Source organism: Sus scrofa, chromosome 12 (assembly GCF_054392235.1).
Source record: "Sus scrofa isolate SSC_HxYL_T2T_F1_AM1 chromosome 12, Sscrofa_HxYL_maternal_Yorkshire_Landrace_v2.0, whole genome shotgun sequence".
Classification (NCBI taxonomy): domain Eukaryota; kingdom Metazoa; phylum Chordata; class Mammalia; order Artiodactyla; family Suidae; genus Sus; species Sus scrofa.
The window spans coordinates 39,108,790-39,135,533 of record NC_139394.1 but is presented as its reverse complement, the minus strand read 5'-3'; the positions used below and the strand labels follow the sequence as shown (position 1 = coordinate 39,135,533).

Below are 26,744 nucleotides of genomic sequence, written 5' to 3'. Positions count from 1 at the left end.
TAGGATTGGTTGGGGAGAGGGGCACCGTGGTGGGGGGTCGGAGCTGCGCGGCCTCAGCAGCTGCGGGAGACGGAAGTGGTGAGAGCGCGGCTTCGGAGGGTCGGGCGGACGCCGCCTGGGTGAGTCACCGTGCCCCATACACTGCCAGTCTGGGAACCGCAACGACCGCGTCTTGCCCGGCCCCGCCCCGGCCCCACCGGCTTTCCTGAGACCCGCCTTCTGTCATTCGGGGCTCCGCCTCCGAGTCTTTAGGCTCCGCCCCTAGAACCTGGGCACCTGAGCTCCCCTGTCAGCCTGACCCGCCTCCCCCCGTGGCCAGATACCCTAGGTCCAGGAACCCTGGGTCTCCCAGGCCTAGTTCTCGTCTCTCTCTCCCTCCGTTTCCTTGAGGCTGCTTGCCAGTGGGCGGTGAGGCAGCACCTCTGGCTTGCCGCTTGCTGGCTCCCCCATGAGGAAGGGTGGGCTGTGATCAGGGAGGCGGGTAGGACCACAGATGGAGGCTTTTGTAGCCGCAGCCTTCGGCAAGGCACACTCCTAGACTGCCTCTGAGCTCGAATAGCAGGCATGGAGAAGTGTCATTGAAACCTGGGCCCGGCTCCCTAAGTGGGCCCAGACGGCTCAACCTGACATGTCTGTTGCTTGGGCCCATTTGACGCTCACTGACTCTGAGGCCTGCACTGGCCTGATTCTATCCCCATTGTGTGGACTCCTCCCACTAACCTGCACCCCACTTGGTGTCAAGTACACTCAGCAGAACATGTCCAGCCCTGCTGCCTTCTGATCACAGGTTGTGGTCCCCTCCCTCTTGTCCTCTGCTCTGGACTCTGCCCCAGTAAACAGGTCAGGTGGGTGCTACTCACAGACTCAGAGGCTGGCCGTGCGCTCCTCTGGTGGATTTATGTTTCCACCAGGGCCAGAAATGAGTCCTGGCTGTGCAGCCTCTGTCTCTTCAGAGTTGGCAGGTCTTTTGCTCTCCCACAAAGAACAGGGTTTGGAGTGTTTTACTTCTCCTTCTGGGTCCGGGAATCGGGATGCTTGAGTCCTGCTCCAGAACTTTGTTGCTGCCTTCATGCTCTGCAGAATCACTTGTTGCTTTCTCCCCGTGTAGCTCCCACTGCCTCTGTTTGGCATGGTGAGTTGTGGAGAGACTGGAATCACTGTGAAGAAGGTGAATAAGAGTTGTGGGGAAGTTCAGGAGCAGATGTGTGGTGATGGTTTGTTGATTCTATGGTGGCATTAATGGTGCTCTTTACTCTTGTGTTTCTCTGGGTCTTTACAGTGAGAAACAGGCAGCCAGGACCCTCACCACGGTAGAATGGTGAGTACCCTCTCTTTTCTCAGACGCTAGTGTTTTCTGTAATCCTTGTATCTTTCTCCATGAAGCTGCCCCGCCCCTCCTGGACCTTGAGCTTCAGGCTACTCTGTTCAGCAACCAAACAGGTTCATCTGCCCTGGAGATAACTTAGGGTTTCTTTAGGTTGCAAAACGTCATCAGCCAATATACAGCACTGATACCGGACGCCACTGAAAGTCTTTTTCTGCACGTGCTATGCCATGGTTTCCCCACACTGGCTCCCTGAGCCCTTCATAATGGCCAGAACTTCTCTTCTCTTGGGTCCTTGGTTGCAGCTCTCTGGCCTGGTCCAAAAAACCAGGCCTCCTTTATATCAAGATTCTTGTACTTCCTGATGGGTTCCTTGAATATTGTGGGTGCTTTATTGGGAGTGACTCCACTAAAACTGTGGGACTTCTCTGGCTCCAAATGTGCTGCTGTTTTGATAAGCCTCTGTAGGAACAGCTGATTGGATATATAGCAGGAGAGCACCCTCAAGGTGGCCAGAATATCACTATGGGTGGGTGTGTGTGTGTGTGTGTTATAATGATCCCATAACATTTCCACTAACTATAACTTCCCTTCCCTCACCCCAAGTTCAAGGAACCCCTTAACCCTGGCGAGCTAGGAGGAGGAAACAGTGAGATGAGAAGGGAGTGGAGAGCTGCAGGCCCTGGCCCAGATTAGGCCCTTGCTCTGGCTGTATCTCTTTAGTTCTTTCATGTGTCTCCTATGCTTAGGGACAGGTCAAGGAATTCAGTTACTGAGGGGACTCACTCTTTCCCTCCACAGACATGTGGGTGTGGTGTGTGCGGTACTGTTCTGGTCTCTTCTCAGAAAGCCTGCTGGTCCCCGGCCTCCACCATCAGATTGCCCCTCTCCTTTTCTCTCTTCTGTGATACCCTGAAAAGAGTCAGCCTGGTCTAATTTTGAGTCCTAGCACCACCACTTAGTACGTTAGGTGAACTGCAGACCTTCTCTTTAAGCCTGAAGTCTCACTTCTTGGGGTGGGGTGTGTGAATGGTTTTAATGAGATCATGTTTGAAATATGTCTGGCTCATGGAAAATATCAGATTGTCTTCTATTCCTCCCTTCCCCCAAGACCAAAACCAAAACCAAAACAAAAGCCCTGGTTTCTGAAAGTTACCAGGCACAGGGAGTGTGGGGTTCCGAATGGTTGCTTCTGTGACTTGGTGACATTTTGAGCCTTTTATCACTGCTCCTTATTCTTTGACCCTCTACCCACCTCCCTTCAGCCCCCTACCCTCGAGTTTTCGAGGTTTGTTTTTGCATAGCTTCTGTGGTCCATAGTTCCAGCTCTTACTCTTTCCCAGCCTCCAAGGACTTTCTTACCCAGAAGACAGAGGATGTGAAACAAGGGGAGAGGTGGAAATGAAGGAGTAGGGCTGGGCAGGGGCTTTGAAATAAAAAAACCCAGAGAATTTCCCTTTCAGGAGTGTTGAATGACCAAACTGGCCTAGACCAGCGTCCATTTTAAGGGGCAAAAAGGGAATGGAATTAGTGAGGTCGGGGATTGGAGGACACTGGTGGACAGGGGAATGGTGAACGGTGCTTTTGGAGGGAAAGGAGGAAGCCTTGAAGCTGGAGAGGGCCTGGGGTGGAGGGAGGTGAGCTCCATCTTGGGGGAAGTCAAAAGAGGGGAGGGCGTCGGGACGGATGTGTGAAAAGAGGGGTGTGGGGTGGCTCACGTGGGAAGATGGGAAATGAAAAGATGTAGGTGGTCTCGCCCTCCCTTCCCTCGTGGTGTGGAGAGGCCGTCGCCGGGCAGCCCAGATTCCTGGGAGCCCGGAGGAGTCCCGGGTAGGCGCCCTCGGCTGCGGAGGGGCTGGGGGTTTGGGGGGGAGGAGCCGGGGGCTGTGGGCGGGGCCTTGAGGGTCCGCCCCGCCCCCCGACTTCCCCGCGCGCGCGGCGCGGTCGGGGTGCTCCCTTAGCCCGGCTCCCCTCCCTTCGGCGCTCGTGCCGGAGGGCGGAGCTGGGCTCGCTCCATTGTGGAGACGAGGGGAGCGGCGCGCGGGAGGCGCGCGAGGCCCCGCCGCCCGCGCTCGCCTCCTGGCCGCCGCGGCTGCACCTGGCCGGCCCCGCAGCCGGGATGCGGCGGGCGCCCGGGACTGGCGGGCAGCGCAGCGGCTCCGGGGACATGTGCGCTGGCCCAGACCGCCCGTGACCATGAGCCTGACCGCCCGAGTCTCCTGCTCCATGCTCAGCTGCTTTGTAAGTGCGGCTCCGCCTGCCGGGGGGCCGGGGGACCCCAGTGTTTGCCGCACACGCAGCCCCGCCCAGGGCCAGCCTTTGAGATGCCGAATTTCAGCCCATCCCCCTTCCCAAGGCCCCTGGCGGGGGTGGGGATGTTATCTCTTTTCTTTCTTGGACTTGCTTGAATCTTTGCGTGCCGGGGGATTGTCGAAGGAAGGCGGGGAGGGAAATTCTGTGACCCATCTTGGCCCTGAAGCGGCTGCCCTTGACTGCAGATCTTCAGGCCCCGCCCTGCAGGGGTACATCCCTTTACCTCCGCCTCTCCATCTTGGTCCCACCCGCTGTCTCCTTGCTTGGGGATGTGGGCTGTGGCTAGTACACCGTCTGGGATGTTGGGGGGATGGTGGGGGAGCACAGGCTGTCTGAGCTGTTTCCCTGGCTCCAGTCCCCTCCCCCTTCCACCACTCCATCCCTCACCTGACACGCCAATCTTTTCTCCTTGACTGTCCCCCAAACAGCCTCCCTTCTCCATCTTCCCTGCCTCTGCAGGCCTCCGTACCTCTGCATCATTCCCAGCCCTCCCCTCCTCCCTCTCTGGCTAATTGCTCCTTCCCAGCTTCCCCCATCTGTCCCCTGTCCTCTCAGATGTTCCCATCCCTCCCCTCTTCATCCCCCCACCCCCACCCCACCACCGGGTCTGCTGGGCCTCTCTCTCTCTTTCTCTCTCTCCCTTGGCTGTCCTTGGGTCTTCTGGTTCCTCCCAGGCGCGTGGATCCCCTCTTCTCCCCTCCCTGGTGGTTGGGAAAGGAGTTACTTCTGTTTGCTGTGGGTATTCCTCAGGAATTCCCCTCAGATCCGCAGGCAGGGCAGGTTGGTGGCAGGTGGTGGTGGCTTGTTAGCAGTGTGGGCCTAACTGGAAGATAAGCTCAGCTCGAAAACACATTCTCTTTTGGAAAGCATCCATAAAGCTCCTCTAGACGCATGGGACTGAATTCCGAGACCCGCTCCCCTTTGTCTCCTTCACCCACCAGATTGAGGCTTCAGTGCAGTGGCCTTAGGGGCCTGTGTCCCTTCCTGTCTCTGTGACCAGCTGCACACCTGGTTCCTGTTCCTCAGGACAGCCCTTCCCGTTCCTGCTCCCGTCTTACCCTTCCATTCACCTTTCTTTTCCTTAGTTTTCTCTCCTTCTTCATTTGGGAAGTTTCGGCTGTACGGGAGGAGAGTCCTCTCTGAGGAGCACCAATTCCCAGGTGCTCTGTGGACCTTCTCTTCCCTCAGGCTGAAGACGCTTGGGATCGGGATCCCCTCCCCTCCACTTCCCCACCAAGCCAGGTCTCTCTTCCCTCCCCTGGCGACCAGAACCTTTATAAGTGTGTATGGGGTGTATGTGGGTTTATTGAGGGGAGGGGGGCAGAATGAGGCCTAAGGGGCCTGGTGGAGCCCAGTGACTCAGGGCTGAGGCCTTCCCCACAGGGTGAGGAGGGGCCCCCCAGCCTGGAGTACATCCAAGCCAAGGATCTGTTCCCCCCCAAGGAACTGGTGAAAGAGGAGGAGAATCTGCAGGTAAGGAAGAGTTGGGGGCCCAGGGTGGCTAGAGCTCTTTGCCTGGTTAAGAAAAACACTCTCCCTTCCCCTGGCCCCAGTATCTCCAAGGGGGTGGAGTGTGGGAGCTCTGGCTTCCTGCCCCTCAGTCTCTGGAGGGCGGGGAGTCTGTCTGTATGTGCATCGTGGAGCCTTTGGCCCCAGGGAAGGGAAGGCAGCTTTCCTGTATAGCTGTTGCCTGGTGCCCTGACCGGGGAGAGGACTCTGGTCCTGCCTTGGCCCAGCTTTTCCCGAGGGGGTCCTGCAGGTCAGGGGTTGGAGAGGGGAATGGAGGGTGGCTCACTTCTGGACTGAGGGTCCCTCCGCCTCTCGGCAGGTGCCCTTCACTGTGCTGCAGGGTGAGGGAGTGGAGTTTCTGGGCCGCGCAGCCGATGCCCTCATCGCCATCTCCAACTACCGGCTGCATATCAAGTTCAAGGACTCTGTCATCAACGTGAGTTGCTGTCTTGTTCTCCCACACCCAAGGCAGAATCCCTGTGAAATTCAAGGTGCGAGTGTGCCAATACTCTACCTGATCATGTCTCCGAAGAGCTGGGGTTCCCTTCTTTTTGTTACGAATCCTCTTCTATCTGCAGGTCTATCTTTCTGTGTCTCTCACTTATTTTTGTCCTCCCCCCTCTCTTTCCCTCACTCTGTTGCTGGGCCTTCTAAGAGGCAAGTGGCCTTGTTGGAGGAGTGCCACTCACCAGCTGTGTGACCTTGGTCACGTCACCCAGCTGAGGTGCGGTTTCCTTCTTAATAACATGGGGTGAGAACACCTGCCTTGTGGTTTCTTGTGATTCTTCATTGGGGTCCTGTATGTAGAGGACCCAGCACAGTTACCAGGCACCTAGCAGGCCCTCAGTAAGTCTGCTGACACACCAGCATCTGGGTGGGAGTGGGGACGAGGAGGGACGTGGAGCGTGGGGATCTGAGCGCCAGTCTGCCCTTCCCCTCAAGGTCCCCCTCCGGATGATTGACAGCGTGGAGAGCCGTGATATGTTCCAGTTGCACATCGCCTGCAAGGACTCCAAAGTGGTGAGGTGAGGACCCCGGGGCCTCACTCAGGTCCTCTGGCCCTGGTCAGGTCCACACTCTCTGCTGCAGGGTTTCGCTGGAGCAAGAAAGGGAAAATACTGCCTCACTTTCCCCATTTGGAAGAAACAGTGAAAACTATCTGGGTTTGGGGAGGGCAATTTTCTGACTCACAGTGTCTTGACCTAAAGAAATGGGGATAACCCTCGCAGGATTTTCATAAGGATTTTCTTCTTCTTTTTTTCTTTTTTTTTTTTTTTTTGTCTTTTTAGGACCACACCTGCAGCATATGGAAGTGCCCAGGCTAGGGGTCGAATCGGAACCGCAGCTGCTGGCCTACACCACAGCCACAGCAACGTCAGATCCGAGCCGCATCTGCGATCTACACCACAGCTTGTGGCAACATCGGATCACTGAGCAAGGCTAGGGATCGAACCTGCATCCTCATGGATGCTAAGGCTGACACTTAACCCTAGGTTGATATCTGGCATAGAGGGCTCACATTATTGTTGGCTCATTTATTCATTGAACACAAATTCCTAGAGCACTCTATGCTAGACTGTTTGATACAACAGGGAACAAAAAGACAAAATTTTCTGCCCTCATAGAGTTTCTGTTCCAATGGGGAGATACCAGCAGTGAATCATTAGTGAGTAAGATGTTACATGATGGTAACGTAAAGGTAAAATTAAAGCAGGGAAAGGGGATGTGGAGTGCAGTGGGGTGAAGGATGTAGTATTAATCAAAGTGATCAGAGGAGTTCCTGTCATGGCGCAGTGGTTAACGTATCTGACTAGGAACCATGAGGTTGCGGGTTCGATCCCTGGCCTCACTCAGTGGGTTAAGGATCCAGCATTGCCATGAGCTGTGGTGTAGGTCACAGATGTGGCTTGGATCCCACGTGGCTGTGGCTGTGGCTGTGGTGTAGGCCGGCAGCAATGGCTCTGATTAGACCCCTAGCCTGGGAACTCCATATGCTGTGGGAGCGGCCCTAGAAAAGTCAAAAAGACCAAAAAAAAAAAAAAAAAAAAAAAAAATCAAAATGATCAGAAAAGGCTGCACTGAAACGGTGACATTTGAGTTAAGGCCTGAAGAAAGTGACCATGTGGGTATCTGGGAAAGAGTGTGCCAGACTGAGAGGACAGTGCATGCAAAGGCTCTGAGGTGGGTATGAAGCTGGCACAGGAGAAGAATGGCAAGGAGGCTAGTGTGGTTGTGTGGCGTGCACGTGGGTCAGGGTCATGGGATACAAGATGTGGGGGTGTCGGGCTGTTATAATGCCAGGCTTTTACTCTGAGGGAAATGGGAAAATCACCAGAGCAAAAGTGTGACATGGTCTGATTAATGTTTTATAGAATCACTCTGGCTGCTGTATTGAGAACAGATGGAAGAGGGGTGGGGGCCAAAGCTCGAACCAAAGCTGGGGGGCCTTACCCAGATGAGAGGTCATTGGTGGCCAGTCCAGGTTGGTAGCTGTCAAAATGGTGAGAAGCTGGTCAGCTTTTTGGAGGTGGAGATGAACAGGATTTGCTGACAGATTGGATATGAGAGAGTGAGGAGTCTGGGATGACGCCAAGGCTTATTTAAAGGAAGCCCAGGTTAGAGCCTGCCGTGCACTCAGGTCTGTAGGCCTTCAGAACAAGAATCCACATTGCACTTCCCTTCAAGGAGGTTACAGTCTAGTTGCTGAAGGACGACTTAGCATGTGGCAAATGCTCTGGGAAAACTTAGTGTTTAATACTCCAAGCATTTTTTTTTTTTTAATTTTTTTATATATATTTTTTGGACATGCACATGGCACGTGGAAGTTCCCAGGCCAGGGGTCAAACCTGCCACAACAGCGACCTGAGGCACAGCAGTGACAACACCAGATCTTTAACCCACTGTACCATAAGGGAACTCCCTTGCAAGCATGTGAAGAATAACAGGAAGGGGTCTGTGGGATGGATTAGGCTGGGGAGGCCTCACGGAACTGAAGCTGTTTTCAGAGTTAGTAGGACATGGCTGGGCTGAGAGGAGACATTATTAAGCAGAAGTGAAAAACAGTAATTCCCTTTGTGGCTCAGAGGGTTAAGAACCTGATGTAGTGTTCATGCGGATGCAGGTTTGATCCCTGGCCTTGCTCAGTGGGTTAAGGATCTGGCCTTGCTGTGAGCTGTGGTGTAGGTCGCAGACTTGGCTTGGATCTGGCGTTGCCGTGGCTGTGGCGTAGGCTGGAAGCTGCAACTCTGATTTGACCCCTAGCCTGGGAACCTCTATATACCACAGATGTGGCCCTGAAAAGAAAGGGGGGAAAAAAAAAAAAAAACAATCAGGAATGACATGAGGAGAATTTTCCGCCCCAAACAAGATTAGTACCAGGCAGTCGTGGATGATCATACAAGGAGTAGCAGACCTTCAGGCCACCTGCAGATTTGATAGGAGAAGCAGTAAGGCCCCATTACAGGGGATACATATGTCTCAAGGACAAGAGTTCTTGGGAAGAGAAGTGTCACAAAAATACCTTCCCTTGAGTGTTGGGCCAGTGTCCCTGGTCCTCCCTGGGGCCCCCATGTCTTTGCAGCTTCCTCTCCCCACAGCCTTCCGCTGGCTGGGTTTTTGACCCGCCTAGCCCCAGGGCACCCTTGCCTCACTTGGTGGCTTCTTGCCTGGCAGGTGCCACTTCTCCACTTTCAAGCAGTGCCAAGAGTGGCTCACGCGGCTAAGCCGGGCCACAGCGAGACCTGCCAAGCCTGAGGACCTCTTTGCCTTTGCCTACCATGCCTGGTGCCTGGGGCTGACCGAGGAGGACCAGCACACCCACCTGTGTCAGCCAGGTGAGGCCAGGCTGTTTTCTTGAGGAGACTTCCCCTTAGCTCCCGCTGCTCCCTCCTCCACCCCGGAGCTAGTGCCCGTGGATGCTGACAGGCACGGGGGCTGTGTTGCAGGAGAGCATATACGATGTCGGCAGGAGGCTGAGCTGGCGAGGATGGGCTTTGACCTGCAGAACGTCTGGAGGGTCTCGCATATCAACAGCAACTACAAGTGAGAGGGCCCAGGGTGGGAAACCAAGACTGCGGTCCAGCCCCAGACTTCCTCCCCGTGTGGACAAAGCACGGTGGGCACAGCTCCCGGCCCTGTGACGGGGGAGGGCTCCCAGTCCCTCTTCCCACACCTTTAATCACGCTCGGTGACCCCATCCGGTCTCTTCTCAGATTGTGCCCCAGTTACCCCCAGAAGCTGCTGGTTCCCGTGTGGATCACAGATAAAGAGCTGGAGAATGTGGCTTCCTTCCGCTCCTGGAAACGCATCCCTGTGGTTGTGTATAGGTGAGCCAGTGGGGAACCGGGAGCTAGGGAGGTGTTTTTTATGTTTTTTAAGCAGTGAGGAGCATCAAAAACAGAGGTTTGTGGCTGTGTGGTTAACTAGGAGTTGACACTCTTTAGGGAAGTGACTATGAAATAATTTTCAAACAAAAACTGCTTTTTTTTTTTTTTTTTTTTTTTCTGCTAAGGACAAGGCTTTTGGGGGAATTTATTCACTTTTTTTTTTGAGGACATGTTTGTGTGGAAAATACCGCATTAGAACAGGAATTGGTAAACCGGTCTGTGAACCAAATGCGACCCGTAGCCTGTTTTATGTATAGCCTGTGAGCTCGGAATGGTTTTTACGTTGTTAAAGGGCTATGTAGAAAAAGAAAACACGCAGAGGGGAATGTGCGACAAAGACTGGCTGTGCCTCCTAAAGCCGAAAATGTATTGTCTGGTCCTTCACCAAAATATTTGTGAGGCAGGTAGTAGCCCCCAGGTTTGGAATTGTTTGTGCCCTGGGCTCAGGCTTGTTCTCCTGCTGGGTGTCTGTACCTGGAGCAGGTGCTGTGCAGATTTGATGAGTCAAGGTCACCGTGGGAGTACACAGCCCGTTTGAGAAATGTGTGTGACCGTGCTTTGTAAACTGTAAAGCCCTCTAGAGATATTAAGGGCTTTGGCTTGCTGTTGTCATGGCCTGGATGATCTGGTGGCCCCCATTGGCTCTGGAGATCTTGGTCTGGCCCCTTGGGGTCTCAGCAGTAGGCCTCCGGGGGCTGCGAATGCCAAGGGCACAATGGTTTCTTCTGTTTTGTCAGACACCTGCGCAACGGGGCTGCCATCGCCCGCTGCAGCCAGCCGGAGATCAGCTGGTGGGGCTGGCGCAATGCTGACGATGAGTATTTAGTCACGTCCATCGCTAAAGCCTGTGCCCTGGACCCAGGGACAAGGGCCACCGGGGGCTCCCTCAGCACTGGGAATAGTGATGCCAGCGAGGCATGTGACGCAGACTTCGGTAAGGTGTGGGTGGTGCTGCCCCCCTGGGGAGCAGGCCCCCACCTTGGCCTCCTGGGCTCCCGGGTGGTCCCCAGTGAGAGAAGGGGAAGAAGGCGACAGTGCACAGGGCGTCTGGGGCCCTCCCTTCTGGGAGGCAGGGGGTGTAAGGGGTCTCTAAATGTATGTTCTTTGTAAGGGGAGTGTCCCCAGGTAGGGTGGGCCTGGGCAGCTGGCTGACCCAGGGTCTTCTCCCTGCTCTGTATGAATACAGATTCCTCCCTGACCGCGTGCTCTGGGGTGGAGAGCACGGCCGCCCCGCAGAAGCTGCTCATCCTGGATGCCCGATCCTACACGGCGGCCGTGGCCAACCGGGCCAAGGGTGGAGGATGTGAATGCGAAGGTATCCTTTGCCCCTGGTGTCTGCAGCCAGCCTGTACTCTGGGGCTTTGGTGAGGCGTGGGCCGAGGGCAGCTTGTGGAGTGGAAAGAGCCAAAGAAACCTGCCCTGGGATCAGGACTCTGCCACCCAGTGGCTGTGATTGTGCTTAAGTAGCTTAATCTGTTTTATTTTCTCATTTGTAAAAAGGGGGTAAAATATGCCAAGTTGTTGGACTACTAGAGGTTACATGTTTAAAGTTATTGGCACAGAGCGGCTACTGTTGGTTGAGGATTGAGAATTTGCCATTATTAGTGTATTTGGCCATCGTTTGCCTTTTTTTTATTTTTTATTTTTTTATTTTTTTATTGCTGCACCTCAGGCATATGGAAGTTCCCGGGCCAGGGATTGAATCTGAGCTGCAGCTGTAGCAACACTGGATCCTTTAAGCCACTGTGCTGGGCCAGGGTTCAAACCGGCACCTCTGCATCGACCCAAGCCGCTGTAGTGGGATTTTTAACCATTGCGTCATGGTCAGAACTTCTGTCATTATTTTTATTTGTATGATTTTTTTTTTCTTTTCTTTTTAGGGCCACATCTGTGACATATGGAGGTTCCCAGGCTAGGGGTCAAATTGGAGTTGCACCTGCAGGCCTACACCACAGCCATACTGACGCCAGATCCTATGGCCTCAGCTCTCAGCAACGCCAGATTCTGAACCCACTGAGCAAGGGTGGGGATTGAACCTGCATCCTCGTGGACACTAGTCGGGTTCTGCTGAGCCACAAATGGGAACTCCTTGCTTGATTTTTTTTTTTTTTTTTTTTTTCGTAATGCTTAAACTTTTGGTTTGGAATTATTCTTAGTTTTAAATTATTTTCATTTGTCATTCATATATTGTTACTGCTGTTAGTATATGGCACTTGAGCACCTGAATATAAAAGGGTCTTTAGATTCCAGAGTATATTTAGTTCCCATTCTGGAGTGTTTTGCTCTGCCAGGGAAGCTTTGCCCCCCGGGACCGCTCTTGTCTGGATGCCCGTTTCCAGGGCATGCTCTTTTATGTCCCCAGAGTACTACCCCAACTGTGAGGTCGTGTTCATGGGAATGGCCAACATCCACGCCATCCGGAACAGCTTCCAGTACCTGCGGGCAGTGTGCAGCCAGATGCCCGATCCCAGCAAGTAGGTGTTCCCTGCTCTGGTTCCATCTGTCCTCCAGCTTCATCCCTTCCCCAGGACCTCTTGTTCTGGGAGATGCGAAGCCTGGAGGCACAGGAGACCTGGGGGGACCTGGGTGCAGTGGGCCAGTTCCAAGAACACCTCTTATACTTAGCCAACGCTCTGGCATGGCCATGGGACACTGTGTTCCTTTCGTTTGGCTTAGTCGTCCTACTCAACACAGAGAACTGGGGAGAGGAAGCGGCTAAACGCGTGTGTGTGTGATGCTTCCTGGTTCCTCTTTTGATCCCGAGGGTCTCTTGTCCATCTCAGGTTCCGTCTTCCCTACCTGCTTGCTAGGTATCTCTTGGCAAGGTCAGGGGCTGGACCTCCTGGCTTCAGCTTTCACTGGGGACTTAGGGTGTGGCTCGTCGTGGCTGGTGGAGACTCTGTGGCCTCAGCGCCCTCAGTCACAGACTTGATCTCTGCTCTTGGGTAGCTGGTTGTCAGCACTGGAGAGCACCAAATGGCTGCAGCACCTGTCGGTGATGCTGAAGGCAGCTGTGCTCGTGGCTAACACAGTGGACCGGGAGGGCCGGCCCGTGCTGGTGCACTGCTCCGACGGCTGGGACCGGACACCGCAGATTGTGGCCCTGGCCAAGATACTCCTGGACCCGTATTACAGGACGTTGGAGGTATTGTGAGGGGTTGGGTGGGAAAGAGCAGGGGAAGAGGGGGGCGGTTGGGGAAGGCACAGGGTCCCCTCGATCTGTCGGGAAATCTTTCAGTAGAGGAAGGACAAGGGTGGCTTTGAATCCTCTTCTGGGCTGGGGCTGTTCTCTGCAGCTGCCAGCCCCCTGCTTCTGGTGTCTCTGGGGAGGAGCCCAGCAGCCTTTCAGAGAGGCCCTAGGCTTGACCCCTCTCCTCTTTGCAGGGCTTCCAAGTGTTAGTAGAATCCGACTGGCTGGATTTTGGGCACAAATTTGGAGACCGCTGTGGCCACCAGGAGAACGCAGAGGACCAGAACGAGCAGTGTCCCGTGTTCCTCCAGTGGCTCGATTCCGTCCACCAGCTGCTCAAGCAGTTCCCCTGCCTGTTCGAGTTTAACGAAGCCTTCCTGGTAAGTCCACGAGCCCGAGACCCGGGTGGGAACTGGCGGCCCAGGCCCCGGGCTGTGAGCTGGTCTTGGCCGTTCAGGTAAAGCTGGTGCAGCACACGTACTCCTGCCTCTACGGCACGTTCCTGGCCAACAACCCCTGTGAGCGAGAGAAGCGCAACATCTACAAGCGGACCTGCTCCGTGTGGGCCCTTCTGCGAGCCGGCAACAAGAACTTCCACAACTTCCTCTACACGCCGGGCTCGGAAATGGTGAGTCCAGACCCTGCTCCCGTAGGTGCCTTCTGGGGACCCGTGGGGAGGACAGGCTGAGTCTGCGGGACGAGCATAGGGCCCGAGGCTTAGGAATGAAGCGGGGACCTGAAATAGCTCACGGAACACGAGTGCGGGGCTGCTCCCCTAGGTCCTGCATCCCGTGTGTCATGTCCGGGCACTGCACCTCTGGACGGCTGTTTATTTGCCCGCGTCATCTCCGTGCACACTTGGGGAGGAGAGCGTGGACCTTTACCTTTCGCCGGTGGCTCAGAGCCAGGAGTTCTCTGGCCGCTCTCTGGACAGGTAAGAAAAGCCCTTCACGTTCTTTCCTCTCTCCACTAGGAAGGCAGCAACTGCTTTATGTCTTGCCCAAGGGCTGTTCTCTTCCTTTTAGAAGGTTTTGTTTTTTTGGCCGCACCCGAGGCATGTGGAAGTTTCTGGGCCAGGGGTGGAACCTGTGCCACAGCAGTGACCTGAGCTACAGCAGCGACAATGCCAGATCCTTAACAACTAGGCCACCAGGGAATTCCTATGAGATTTTTTTTTTTTTTTATTACTCAATGAGTTTATTACATTTATAGTTGTACAGTGATTATCACAATCCAATTTTATAGGATTTCCAACCCACAACCCCAGTGCATCCCTCCCACCCCCCAAACCGTCTCCTATGGAAACCATAAGTTTTTCAAAGTCTGTGAGCCAGTATCTGTTCTGAAAGAAGTTCAGTCTGTCCTTTTTTCAGATTCCACATGTCAGTGAAAGCATTTGATGTTGGTGTCTCATTGTATGGCTGACTTCACTTAGCATGATCATTTCTAGGTCCATTCATGTTGCTAAAAATGCCGGTATTTCATTCCTTTTAATGGCTGAGTAATATTCCATTGCGTATATGTACCACATCTTCTTTATCCACTCCTCTGTCAATGGACTTTTAGGTTGTTTCCATGTCTCGGCTATTGAAAATAGTGCTGCAGTGAACACTGGAGTACATGTATCTTTGGGAGTCACGGTTTTCTTTAGATAGATGCCCAGGAGTGGGATTGCTGGATCAAATGGTAGTTCTATTTTTAGTTTTCTGAAGATTCTCCATACTGCTTTCCACAGTGGTTGCACCTATTTACAATCCCTCCAACAGTGTAATAGGGTTCCTTTTTCTCCACACCCTCTCCAGCACTTATTGTTAGTAGACTTTTTGATGATGGCCATTCTGGCTGGTGTAAGGTCTATGAAATATTTTAAAGCAACTTTTTTTTTTTTTTTTCTTTTTAGGGCCACACCTATGCCATATGGAGGTTCCCAGGCTAGGAGCTGAATTGGAGCTGTAGCTGCCAGCCTACACCGCAGCCACAGCAACGTGGGATCTGAATCGCATCTGAGACCTTTACCATAGCTCAAGCAGCACCAGATGCTTAACCCACTGAGCGAGGCCAGGGATGGAATCCACATCCTCATGGTTCCTAGTCAGATTTGTTTCTGCTGAGCTACAATGGGAACTCCCTTAAAGCAACTTCTTGAGTCAGTTGAAGGAAACACTTGGCCCAGAATTCACAGCTAGCTTGGAGCACACTCTATATGTTTTCAGGGTCCTCTCTTTTTTTTTTTTTTTTTGCTTTCTAGGGCCGCCCCCACGGCATATGGAGGTTCGTCCAGGCTAGGGGTCTAATTGGAGCTACAACTTTGTGGCTATACCCAGGGAGAGAACAGAATAGAAAGGACCATTTCATGCCGGTTTGTGAAAATGTCTTGATTTGTGTTCAGTGACAGAAGGCAGGCGGAGCTTGTTGTCTTAGAAATAACCTTTGGTATGTCCAGCATTAACTTCCAGAAGCATCTGGCTCTGAGGGAAATGGGTTCCCAGAAATGGCCTGCATATTACTCCTTCAGATTTTTTTTTTTGTCTTTTTTGCTATTTCTTTGGGCCGCTCCCGCGGCATATGGAGGTTCCCAGGTTAGGGGTCGAATCGGAGCTGTAGCCGCCGGCCTACGCCAGAGCCACAGCAACGCGGGATCCGAGCTGTGTCTGCAACCTACACCACAGCTCACGGCAACGCCGGATCGTTAACCCACTTAGCAAGGGCAGGGACCGAACCCGCAACCTCATGGTTCCTGGTCGGATTCGTTAACCTCTGCACCACGACGGGAACTCCTCCCTCAGAATTTAAAGAGAGACATAAAAATTAAAATTATCTTCTGGCTGAGTATTTGGGAGGAAGTAGAACAGAGATCGGTTAACTTACAAGAATAATATCTGTTCTTTATTTTTTTTTTTTTAAAAGTCAAACAATGTAAGAGTAGAAAATGATAGTCCTCCCTCTTTGATCCTTGTCCTCACAAGTATCTACTGCTGACACTGGTGCGTGCCCTTCCAGATATTTATTTCTATATAGATATGTGCGTGCTCTCACACTCTCATATAGAAACATTTTTTAAAATAACAAAAATAGAAGCCTATTTTGTGTACTGTCTGTCAAGTTTGCTTTCCCCAGGTCAGCACATATAAGGCTGCTTTGTTATTTATAGTGGCTGCATAATAGTCCAAAGTGAGAGGGTATCAAAATTTATATAACCAGTTTTTGATTGGTCATGTAGGTGATTTCCGCTTTTTATCATTCCAGGAATGCTTTAGGTTTTTTTTTTTTGCTTTTTAGGGCCACACCTTTGGCATATGGAGGTTCCCAGGCTGGAGGTGGGGGTCAAGTTGGAGCTACAGCTTCCAGCCTACACCACAGCCACAGCCACAGCAGTCCAGGATCTGAGCCCAGTCTGCGACCTACACCACAGCTCACGACAATGCCAGATCTTTAACCCACAGAGTGAGGCCAGGGATCGAACCCCCAACCTCATGGCTCCTAGTCAGATTTGTTTCTGCTGCGCCATGACGGGAACTCCTAGAGTGCTTTAGTTAACATCCTCATATGTGTATCTTTAAAAAAAGTTTTTAGTAAAATACACACAATATTTATCATCAAAACTTTTTTTTTTTTTTGTCTTTTTAGGGGCGTACCTGTGGCATATGGAAGTTCCCAGGTGACGGATCTAATCTGAGCTACAGCTGCCGGCCTACACCACAGCCACAGCAATGCCTCGTCTGCGACCTACACCACAACTCACGGCAATGCTGGATCCTTAACCCACTGATCAAAGCCAGGGATTGAACCCGAAACCTCATGGTTCCTAATCAGATTCGTTTCCATTGAGCCACGATGGGAACTCCCTAAAACCATTTTTAAGTGAACAATTCAGTAGCGTTACTTTATATGTATACCTTTGCATTTGTGTTAATATTTCTGCCAGATAAATTCCCAGAACTGAAAATGCTAGGTTCGGAGTTCCCTTTGTGGCTCAGTGGTAACGAACCCGACTAATATCCATGAGGATGAAGGTTTGATCCCTGGCCTCTCTCAGTGGGTTAAGGATCCGGTGTTGCCATGAGCTGTGATGTAGGTCGCAGGTGAGGCTCAGATCTGGCATTGCTGTGGTTGTGGAGTAGGCCAGCAGCTGCAGCTCTGATTGGACCCTAGCCTGGGAACTTCCATATGCTACAGGTGCAGCCCTAAAAAGAAAAAAAAAAAGAAAAAGAAAGAAAGAAAGGAAGAAAATGCTGGGTTCAAAGGACATGCACATTTCAATTTTTTTTTTCCTTTTTTTTTTTAGGGCTGCACCTGTGGCATATAGAAGTTCCCAAATGGGAACTCCCTACATTTCAAAATTTGATCTTTGTTTACTGGTAGAATGTTTTTAAAATTAAAATATAACTTATATAATGAGTTGTATTAGAAAGGAATACAAAAAACCCAATCCCCTAAATTACTGGTTTTAAGGTCTTTGGAGCTGAGTTCATTATCAGGGACCTATAAGTAGACTTCAGGGATTTTGTGACTTTTTTTTTTTCACCTTCCGCAGTCTATGCAGAATTTAGGTATTGGTTTATAACGTTGCTTTTCTAGGGAGAGGGCCCATAACTTTTTATCAGATTCTCAATAAGTACTGTGACTCATTTTATAATCATTGCCTTAAATCAGTAATTTTTCAAATCAATAAATGTTTCTTAAATACCTACACATTGCCTGGTACTTTACTAGGTGTTATGGGCTATACCAAAGACATAGAAAACATTGATCCTATTTAAGATTCTTTTAAAAAGCTGTAAGATAAGACATAGGACAACTGGAGAACAATTCTAAGTCAGCATCTAAGTGAATAAGAAAGTGTCTGGTTCAGGGAAGTTCACTTGTGGCACAAGGGTTGAGGATCTGGTGCTGCCACAGCTATGGCTTGTGTTCTGTCCCTGGCCCAGGAACTTCAACATGTATTGCCAAAAAAAACCCATGTCTAGTTCAAAGCCATTAGAGAAATGAGAAGTAAGAAAAGGGTCATCTGGTGATTGTTTACTGAGAGAAGTTTTCATGGAAGCCAGGCAGGATCATGGCTTTTTTGTGTCTCTAGTATCTGGCTCAGGGCCTGGCACATAACAACCACTTTAGTAAATGCTTAAATGAACAATGAATGGAATAAAGGGAGTTGTGAGCTTGGTAACAAGGTTAGTGGAAAGGGATCCTAAGGAATTGGATACGTGAGATGATTTTTTTTCCCTTTTTAGGGCCGCAACCATGGCATATGGAGGTTCCCAGGCTAGGGGTTGAATCAGAGCTGCAGCTGCCAGCCCACACCACAGCCATAGCCACGCCAGATCTGAGCCATGTCTGTGACCTACACCGCAGTTTGGGGCAACAGTGGATCCTTAACCCACTGAGAGAGGCTAGGGATTGAACATGCATCCTTATGGATACTAGTTGGTGTCTTAACCTGCTGAGCCACAATGGGAACTCTCTATCTACGTCATTAATTAGACCTTTGGTGCACACAGGGTTTGGCTTTGAGGATGGCAGACTGTTGATGTTGTTGAGTCTGGATAAAGAGTACATTGGAATTCTTCATACTCTTCTACTTTTGTATATTTCAGAATTTCCATTATAAAAAGTAAAACAAAAAAGAAAAAAGTTAAAAAGTTGCCAGACTGAGTTTCAAGCTCTGGCTATGGGACTCCAGAAACTATAATCATCCCCATTTTTATCTTCCTGGAAGTTGATAGCACACAAACACACAAAAATCAAAACTGACCACAAAGATAAAATCAGACACAAAAATACGTTTCTTTATTTTATTTTTTTATTTTTTATGGCTGCACCCGCAGCACGTGGAAGTTCCCGGGCCAGGGATTGAACTCGAGCCGTACCTGCAGCAATGCCAGATCCTTTAACTCACTGCGCATGGGGCCAGGGATCCAACCTGCATCCCAGTGCTCCAGAGACACTGCCGATCCCGTTACACCACAGCAGGAACTCCCCCAAATACTTTCAAATTAGTAAGTTTAAAAAAACAAACACTTAAAAAAAAATCAGCCGTATTGTAACTCTGCTTTTGAGGGATCTCTCTGTCTGTTAGCCATGTGTTTTACATGAGTGCCTCTAGAATTGTGAGTGCTGTATACTGGGGAAGTTTCCATGGTGACTTGGGACTCCGAGGAGTATGTTGCCGCTAAGTGGCTGTAAAAAGCTCTGTTGGTTATTTCTGTGATGGAGGGAGAATGTGTAATAAGCAAAGTTCTGAAAATGAGGTGTCATGAGTGTAGTCTTAATAAATTTGTGCCTATATTTTGAATCCTTGGGGCATCTCGGCAAGGTAATTGATTGTCAGTTTTTAGAGGAGAGAAACCAGGAGTCTGCGAGGTTAAATAGCTTCCTTAGAGACACAGAGCTGACAGCTTCTTTCTGTCTTGCCACGTGTGGCAGAGGCAGCTGGACGTGAGCGGTGAGGCCGAGGTGTGGTCCTGGCTGAAATGGTAGATTTAGATGGCATGAGTGTAGAAGGCAGCTGATGCCAGGGCAACGGCTGAGGTCACCAGGGACTGAGTCGGGTGAAACTGAGGACAGAGCCCGGGTTCTTGAGGTCAGGGTTCATGGTCTACACTTTTGTAGAGAACATTGGTTATCTATAATCTTAAATGGTTGTGGGTTTTTTTTTGTAATTGCTGCCTTTTTTTTTTTGTAATTGAAATGTTGTTATTTCTCGTGAACTCTGGCTTCGATTGCTCTGATGACCCTGGACATTGATGAGTCTGTATGTTGGAGTCTCCATCTGTATCCAAGTTCCTGACCTGGAGGTTTGTCCTGTCATTCCAGATTACCTAAAACGAGGTCCATGGATGATCTGCTTTCTGCCTGCGACGCAAGCAGCCCCCTGACGCGCACATCCAGTGACCCCAACCTGAATAACCACTGTCAGGAGGCCAGGGTGGGCCTGGAGCCCTGGCCTAGCGATCCCGAGGGATCAGAGACAGCCTTCCTGGAACCTGGGGTAGGAGGTCCTCAGCAGACTGTAGGAGAAATGGGCCTTCCTCCCTCTCTGCCCAGCAGCCAGAAAGACTACTTGAGCAATAAACCTTTCAAGAGTCCCAAAAGCTGTTCTCCAAGTTACCACCCGCTTAATGCCACAGCGCCCCAGGACCCGGAAAGCAGCGCCTCTGACCCTGAGATCAAAGTCCTGGAAGAGACTGAGGCGCCAGCTCCAGACCTTCCTGCCCGGGATGAGCTGGGTAGGACTTTAGCCGGCACAGAGGAGCCCCCCAGTCACAAAAAAGCAGCTCTCCGTGTGCTCTCTCAAGTCACTTCCAGCAAGTGTGATGGAACTTGTGATCTTCCCGAGTCTTCCCAGGTCACCCTCCCAGGTGCCCCCCCGCAGGCCCAGCCAGACTCTGTGCTCTCCAGACGCGCTCCACATCCCAGTCTGGGCACCCTCTGTGACCCACCCAGTGCTAGCTGCCAAACGCCTCTGGACCCAAGCTCTGACTTGCTCAACCAAGACCCCCTGGGGTCTGTGGCAAATATGTCTCACCAGGAACAGCCCGGTTCTGTGCCAGATCTGATTCCTGGGGAAGAAGACATAGGCAGACGAGGGAATAGTAGGAATGGGCAGTTAGCAGAAAACCCTCGCTTTGGGAAAGTGCCATTGGAATTGGCCCGGAAGCCAATTTCTCAGAGCCAGATCAGTGAGTTCTCTTTTTTAGGGTCCAACTGGGACAGCTTCCAAGGGATGGTGACTTCATTCCCGAGTGGGGAGACCACCCCTCGGCGGCTGCTCTCCTATGGCTGTTGCAGCAAGAGGTCGAGCAGTAAGCAGATGCGGGCAGCAGGGCCCTGCCTTGGGGGCCAGTGGGCTCAGAGAGAAGGGGTGAAGTCACCGGTCTGTTCTAGTCATTCCAGTGGACACTGTACTGGTCCAGGAGGAAGGAACAACAGGATGTGGTTGTCTGGCCACCCAAAGCAGGTCGCCAGCACAAAGCCTGTTCCCCTGAGCTGCCCTTCTCCAGTGCCTCCTCTCTACCTGGATGACGATGGACTCCCCTTTCCCACGGATGTGATCCAGCACAGATTACGGCAAATTGAAGCAGGGTACAAGCAAGAGGTGGAGCAGCTACGGCGACAGGTGCGTGAGCTTCAGATGAGGCTGGATATCCGTCACTGCTGTGCCCCTCCAGCAGAGCCCCCCATGGACTATGAGGATGATTTTGTAAGTACTCACCTCCTGTCACCCAGCCACTCATTTGGTCTGTCCGTCCAGCCGTCCATCCATTCCACATCCGCTCATGGGGTGCGTGCAGTGCGCCACTGAGTTGGGGGGTTGGGCTGCTCTCGAGGAGCTCACAGTCTGTTGACAGAGGCAAGCAAACCATCAGGGTGCTGTTGTTTGGGGTTATGATTGAGGGGGGAGCATGAGGTGTTGAGGGCCCAGGGTGGAGTGAAAAGTCAGGGAAGGCTCTCCTGAGAAGATAATGCCTGGGCCAAATGCTGAAGAAGGTGTCACATTTAGCCACGTACACAGTGAAAAAGAAATCGCATTGACAGAAGGGTGGAGGCAACAGGTACTCCAGTGGTGTGGCTTGAATGAAGGGAGGTGTGTGTGTTGGCACACGTGTGTGCATGTGTGCACACTTGTGCTGGGACTGAGGGAGGGAGTGGGGAGTGCTGTGAGAGGTGGTATTGGGATGTGGAAAGGAATTAGAAAGTTGGCTTGAGTGCCCCTGTCGTGTTGATTCTACCTTCAAGGCAATAAGAGTTTTGGCTAGTGAGTCCATGACCAGATTTGCATTTAAGAATGCTACCCTAAGAGTTCCCTCTGTGGTGCAGGGGTTAAGAATTCAACTGCAGTGGCTCAGGTCACTGTGAAGGTGCGGGTTTGATCCCTGGCCAGGTACAGTGGGTTTAAGGATCTGGCATTGCATAGGTCACAGATGTGGCTCGGATCCCTGGCCCAGGAATTTCCATATGCCGCCACTGGTGCAGCCATTGAAAAAAAAAAAAAAGAATGCAGAGTTCCCGTCGTAGTGCAGCAGAGACGAATCCAACTAGGAACTGTGAGGTTGTGGGTTCGATCCCTGGCCTCGCTCAGTGGGTTAAGGATCCGGCGTTGCCGTGAGCTGTGGTGTAGGTCACAGACGCGGCTTGGATCCTGTGTTGCTGTGGCTGTGGTGTAGGCCAGCATCTCCAGCTCCAATTTGACCCCTAGCCTGGGTACATCCATATGCTGCAAGTGCAGCCCTCCAAAGACAAAAGACAAAAAAAAGAAAAAAAAAAAAAAAGGAATGCTACCCTAGTAGCAGTGTGTCCAATGGAGGAGCAGTTGAAACCCAGGTTGGGACATTTTGGAATAAGCCAGGTGAGAGGTGATGAGGACCATGTAGGTTTTGCTGTCTTGGACACCCTGGGTCCTAGCACAGCAAGCAGTCCTCAGGGAGCTTCTAGAAATGGGCTCTAGGACAGTCCCACTTACCTACTGCCCAATTCTCTGCTGGGGGGATGGTCAGGGCTCATGGCTTCTCACTATTTGAGGTGATGGTTTAGAACAGGAGTCAGGAGTTCCCGTCGTGGCACAGTGGTTAACGAATCCAACTAGGAACCAGGAGGTTGCGGGTTCGATCCCTGGCCTCACTCAGTGGGTTAAGGATCTGCTGTTGCCATGAGCTGTGGTGTAGGTCGCAGACACGGCTGGGATCCCGCATTACTGTGGCTGTGATGCAGGCTGGCAGCTACAACTCTGATTGGACCCCTAGCCTGGGAACCTCCGTATGTCGCGGGTGTGACTCTAAAACATCAACAACAACAACAACAAGGAACAGAAGTCAGCAAAGTTGTTTGGTAAAGGGCCCGATAGTAAATGCTTGAGGCTTTCTGAGACATACAGTCTCTTTTGCAGTTACTGGGCTCTCCTGTTGTAGCACGGAAGCAGCCATAGGCAATATGTAAATGAACTGACTGTGGCTGTCTTCCAGTGAAACTTGACTTAACACAAACAGGCGATGGGCCAGACTTGGTCTGTGGGCCGTAGTTTGCGAACTCCTGGTTTAGAATGTAACAGAAATATTCTTTCCATGCTGTGACCTAGGATGCTGGTTAAGAGCCTGAGTGTAAAACCGGAATACTAGGTCCAAATCCCAGGTTTACTACTTAACAGCTGTTAACAACTCTCTCAGTGGCTTAGTTGCCTTATTGGCAAAATGGGGATCATTCTAGCCTACATCATTAGATTGCCATCAGGGATCAAATAACTTCATGCATGTGATGCATTTGGAAGCAGTACCTGACGCACAGGAAACAAACGTCAGCAATGAGGAAGATGATGGTGATGCCTTTGCTTTTTTTCTTCAGACGTGTTTGAAGGAGTCAGATGGCAGTGATACAGAAGATTTTGGCTCTGATCACAGTGAAGATTGCCTTTCAGAAGCAAGCTGGGAACCTGTTGATAAGAAAGAGACTGAGGTACGTCCAGGCGGATTTGTGGCGGGTACCTATGCAAGCCAGTGAGTTCTCCTGTTTCTCAGAAATGAGTGACATACTCTGCCCTAGATGAGTCTCTGCGGGCAAGCAGTGGCCGCCCAGCCTTGTCATCTTCTTTCGGGCTGCTTTCCTTGCTGCAGCGTTGCTCTTCCACTCTGTTGACCAGGACCTGGAATTTTTCCTTGTGCCTTCTGTTAGGTGACTCGCTGGGTTCCAGACCATATGGCATCACATTGCTATAACTGTGACTGTGAATTCTGGTTGGCCAAACGCAGACACCATTGCAGGTAAGATGTTTTATGTGATTCACTGTGGCTCATAAAGGTACACAGATATGAACTAAATTGAATTAGTCTGAAAATGAAGACATCTTTCTAAGAACAATTTTTGTTTCCTCTTCCCTTTTCTTTTTATTCACTCATGTGAGGCCTTTGAGACTATCATTCATTCTCAGTATGTTGGCATTTCTGATGAACCCTCCCCTCTTTGTACTTTGGCAGAAACTGTGGGAATGTATTTTGTGCTGGCTGCTGCCACCTGAAGCTGCCCATTCCTGATCAACAACTCTATGACCCAGTTCTCGTCTGTAACTCATGTTACGAACATATCCAAGTATCGCGGGCCAGGGAACTCATGAGCCAGCATCTGAAGAAACCCATTGCCACAGCTTCCAGTTGAATGCCAGAGGAGGCGACCTGTCCAATTTCAGCAGGTTTGAAGGGAGGAGCTGCTTCAGGTGTAGTTTGGAAGGTTCCTTGGTGTGGCTCATGAAATCACAGAGCTCAAAGATATGGCCTTGAGAAATCCTCCTTGGTACCACGAGACTGGAGCAGAGAAATTCCAATTTGGCAGGAGGTCCTCCCCTGGTGAGACCCCCACCTTGGGGTAATAATGGTCCTGACCCAGACCCAGAGTCTGGGAGTGTCATGTTGAGTTGGCGACTCCAGTTTCTTTCTCCTGGGGTCACAAGACGATGATTTCATAGATACTGCCCGCTGATGCGTGCCCCCAACAGCAATAGAAAGGCATATGTATAACCAAACTCCAAGTGATAACCAGGTCCATCTCTCCTCCACCTTGAAAAAAGCAGATTATAGTACCTAAGATAGGAATTCCTCTCCTATTTGAAATGAACTATACCCTGTACCTCTGTGCTCTGTGTCCGTGCATGAAGGCTCAGTCTTTAGAGGCATTCCCTCTAGTTGCATTAGTTCTGTCTTTCTGTGGAGTTTGGTTTACAGACTGGTTCAGCAAGTAGAAGTTTTGCTGTTATTTTTCACTTGGCTCATCAGCCAGCATCGGTGAACATCCAGTTTAGGGGGACAGTTCTAGGGAGGGAGACTTTTCTGGGAGCAGAGGAAAACGTTGCTGATGGTCCGTGCTGGCATACATCAGTCCTTTTGAGCTGGGAAGGCAGTAGTCATCTTTACTCGGTGGCAGCTCTCGAGGTATGCACTGTGAAGAATGAGAAGGGAGAAGCAGAAATTATTCTTGTGAAATATTTGCTGATTGTGCCCCACCCTTTGCGCCTGACTTTTCCTAGTTGTCCTGGTGCTAACACAGGAGCTACACCTTGATCCTCTCCTGGCATGAAAATAAAACATTGGGGGTTTTGGGTTTTTTTTTTTTAATTGTCGTTCCATTGCCCACGTCCCTCATGTCGTCTTTCCCTTGGCTGCTGCCTCCTCTGGGTCACACTGCTTCTTATCCTGAACACTTGACACCTTGAGGGTAGAATTTAGCATTTGGTTTTTACCTCTTAGAATACGCTGTTTGGTATGTGAGGGTTTCAGTACAAATGCTGCTGTCTATTTCTGTGCACTTAACAATGGAACCCAAACAGAAGAGAATAAAGCCTGGATACCAAAATTGGGAGAGAAAATGCGTCCATGTGGACCAAACATTGTTTTTTTGTTTCATTTTTTTCTTTTCCTTTCTTTTTTCATCTTAATCTATACCAGTGGCACTTAACCAAAAGATACACTGACATAGCCATGTACTGTGTTTGGGACAGATACAGTCTCCTTGACCTATAATAAAACCAGTAGGATTTCCTTTTACATTTTCCTTCATTCATTGGTATATAAAAGATAAATTCCACTTCGGCTTAGCCTGTTTTAAAACTATGGTAGCTAACTGCTATTTGTTCATGTTGTTTCCTAGAAAAAAAAAAAAAATTGTTTTTCCTTTGAGAATAACTAGGATCTGCATGTGGAGCAAGAATTGTTACTTGTCCTGACCTTTCTTCAGCTCTACAGAGAAGCATCTGTGCTTTTATACTTGCCATGGATGTAACCTAAAAAGTTTTGGCGTATTTAGGTCAGTCTAGCAGAACTTTTTTTCATTTAAATGGAGTTGAATAATGGAGATTTTGTGTCTGGGAAATTCCTGAGATCACTGAAAAAGTAACAAACTCTTCCTTGTCTCTGATAGGTAAAATTCTTCTAAGCATTTTTCTCAATCTTTAAAATTTACTGCCAGTTGTGAGTGGCTTTTTAATTAACTTGACTTTCACTGCATTTCACTCTGCCCATTTTCAGGGGGGAGTCAGATTGGCAACATTTGAGGAGACTGTATTTGTCTACTTTGTGTGGCTGTTTTGAGGGACTGTCCCATCAGTGAACATACTGCATGGCCTTGGAGAGAGACTCTGGGCTCTCGGCTCAGATGTGTTCATCAAATACTCCTCTCAGAGCTCTTGTGGGTGTAAGTGACATGATGTGGCCAAAAATCCAAACTGTGCAGTTGCGTTGTGACAAACATGCAATGTGCTGTAAAAACTCAATACAATTTAAATAAAATCTCTATATTAGTGCTGCTTTGTTGGGTCTTTTTCTTCAGTTTAATTTCTAAGCAAATGTACTTTTCATTTTTGTCTCTGATCTTGAGAAAGGACTGAAACATTATAGTCCTTTCTCCCATTTTTAAAATGGCTCTCTCTTTTTATCAACACAGTTCCTGCTATACTCTTTATCAGATAGAGATTTACCCTTAGGGATCCTGTTTCCCATCTCATGTGAGGTTTATTTTTCTTTAATGCCTACAATTTCACCAGCTGGTTGATCTGGCACACGGGGATTGTACCTCTCTGCGCCTGTCCCTCCTTATAGGCACCTCCGTTCTCCTTCCACCCGAGTAAATGTCTTGAGTAAAATCCTGGCCGAAAAGAGTATATTTCAAAAAATATGCTACCATCTAAAAGGTGAATTTGTTTACTCAGCATGCTATACGACTATCACCATTTGGGCCCTTTGTGCTCGAAAACGGCTGGATCTGTGTTGTCCACCGCACACTTTCTGAATTCTGAAGCCCCACAGCCTCGCCGGCCGCGGGGAAAACCGGGCTGATGTCTTTGCAGGACGAAACAGTACCCGGCCGACCGCGGTTCCCAGCCGCGGCCCCTGGGTGCAGGCGCGAACGAGGCGCGCCTGCCGGTCGCTGCACGTGGCCGGCGGCGCGGCGCCCGGGGGGCGGGTCGGCTCGCGCGGCGCGGCGCCGCGCGGCTGGAATTCGAGGCCCCATTGGCCGCGCCGCCGGGCGCCGCAGGGCTCGTGCGCCA

At 50.7% G+C, this 26,744-nt stretch overlaps 1 protein-coding gene across 17 annotated transcripts; it reads left to right on the top strand.

Annotated features, from left to right (window-relative positions):
- The first annotated feature begins 55 nt into the window (after positions 1-55).
- On the top strand, positions 56-25,999 carry MTMR4 (myotubularin related protein 4). 17 transcript variants are annotated; one of them, XR_014821241.1, is made up of 21 exons: positions 56-119; positions 1,109-1,168; positions 1,280-1,318; positions 5,021-5,110; positions 5,466-5,582; positions 6,089-6,171; positions 8,819-8,979; positions 9,091-9,187; positions 9,358-9,471; positions 10,269-10,465; positions 10,718-10,846; positions 11,894-12,005; positions 12,481-12,676; positions 12,916-13,101; positions 13,179-13,349; positions 13,501-13,655; positions 19,535-20,921; positions 23,057-23,167; positions 23,384-23,472; positions 23,686-25,186; positions 25,756-25,999. XR_014821241.1 is itself a non-coding variant. In XM_084984953.1 (20 exons), the coding sequence occupies exons 3-20, from the start codon at positions 1,316-1,318 to the stop codon at positions 23,861-23,863; spliced, it is 3,492 nt and encodes a 1,163-aa protein (XP_084841079.1). In that variant the 5' UTR covers positions 56-119; positions 1,109-1,168; positions 1,280-1,315; the 3' UTR covers positions 23,864-25,999. The 17 variants fall into 17 exon arrangements, 11 of the variants coding, with proteins under 11 accessions (XP_084841079.1, XP_005669041.3, XP_084841081.1 ...); XR_014821243.1 differs by lacking the exon at positions 1,109-1,168 and having other exon boundaries at positions 19,535-20,837; XR_014821240.1 differs by lacking the exon at positions 1,109-1,168.
- The last annotated feature ends 745 nt before the right edge of the window (positions 26,000-26,744 follow it).

Bases quoted from the DNA above. Each gene is read 5' to 3' on its own strand.
- MTMR4 (XM_021067275.2), top strand. From the start codon at position 3,521: ATGAGCCTGACCGCCCGAGTCTCCTGCTCCATGCTCAGCTGCTTT. The intron at 13,102-13,178 runs GTAAGTCCACGA...TTGGCCGTTCAG, and splicing joins AGTTTAACGAAGCCTTCCTG to GTAAAGCTGGTGCAGCACAC. The intron at 13,350-13,500 runs GTGAGTCCAGAC...CTGCTCCCCTAG, and splicing joins ACACGCCGGGCTCGGAAATG to GTCCTGCATCCCGTGTGTCA.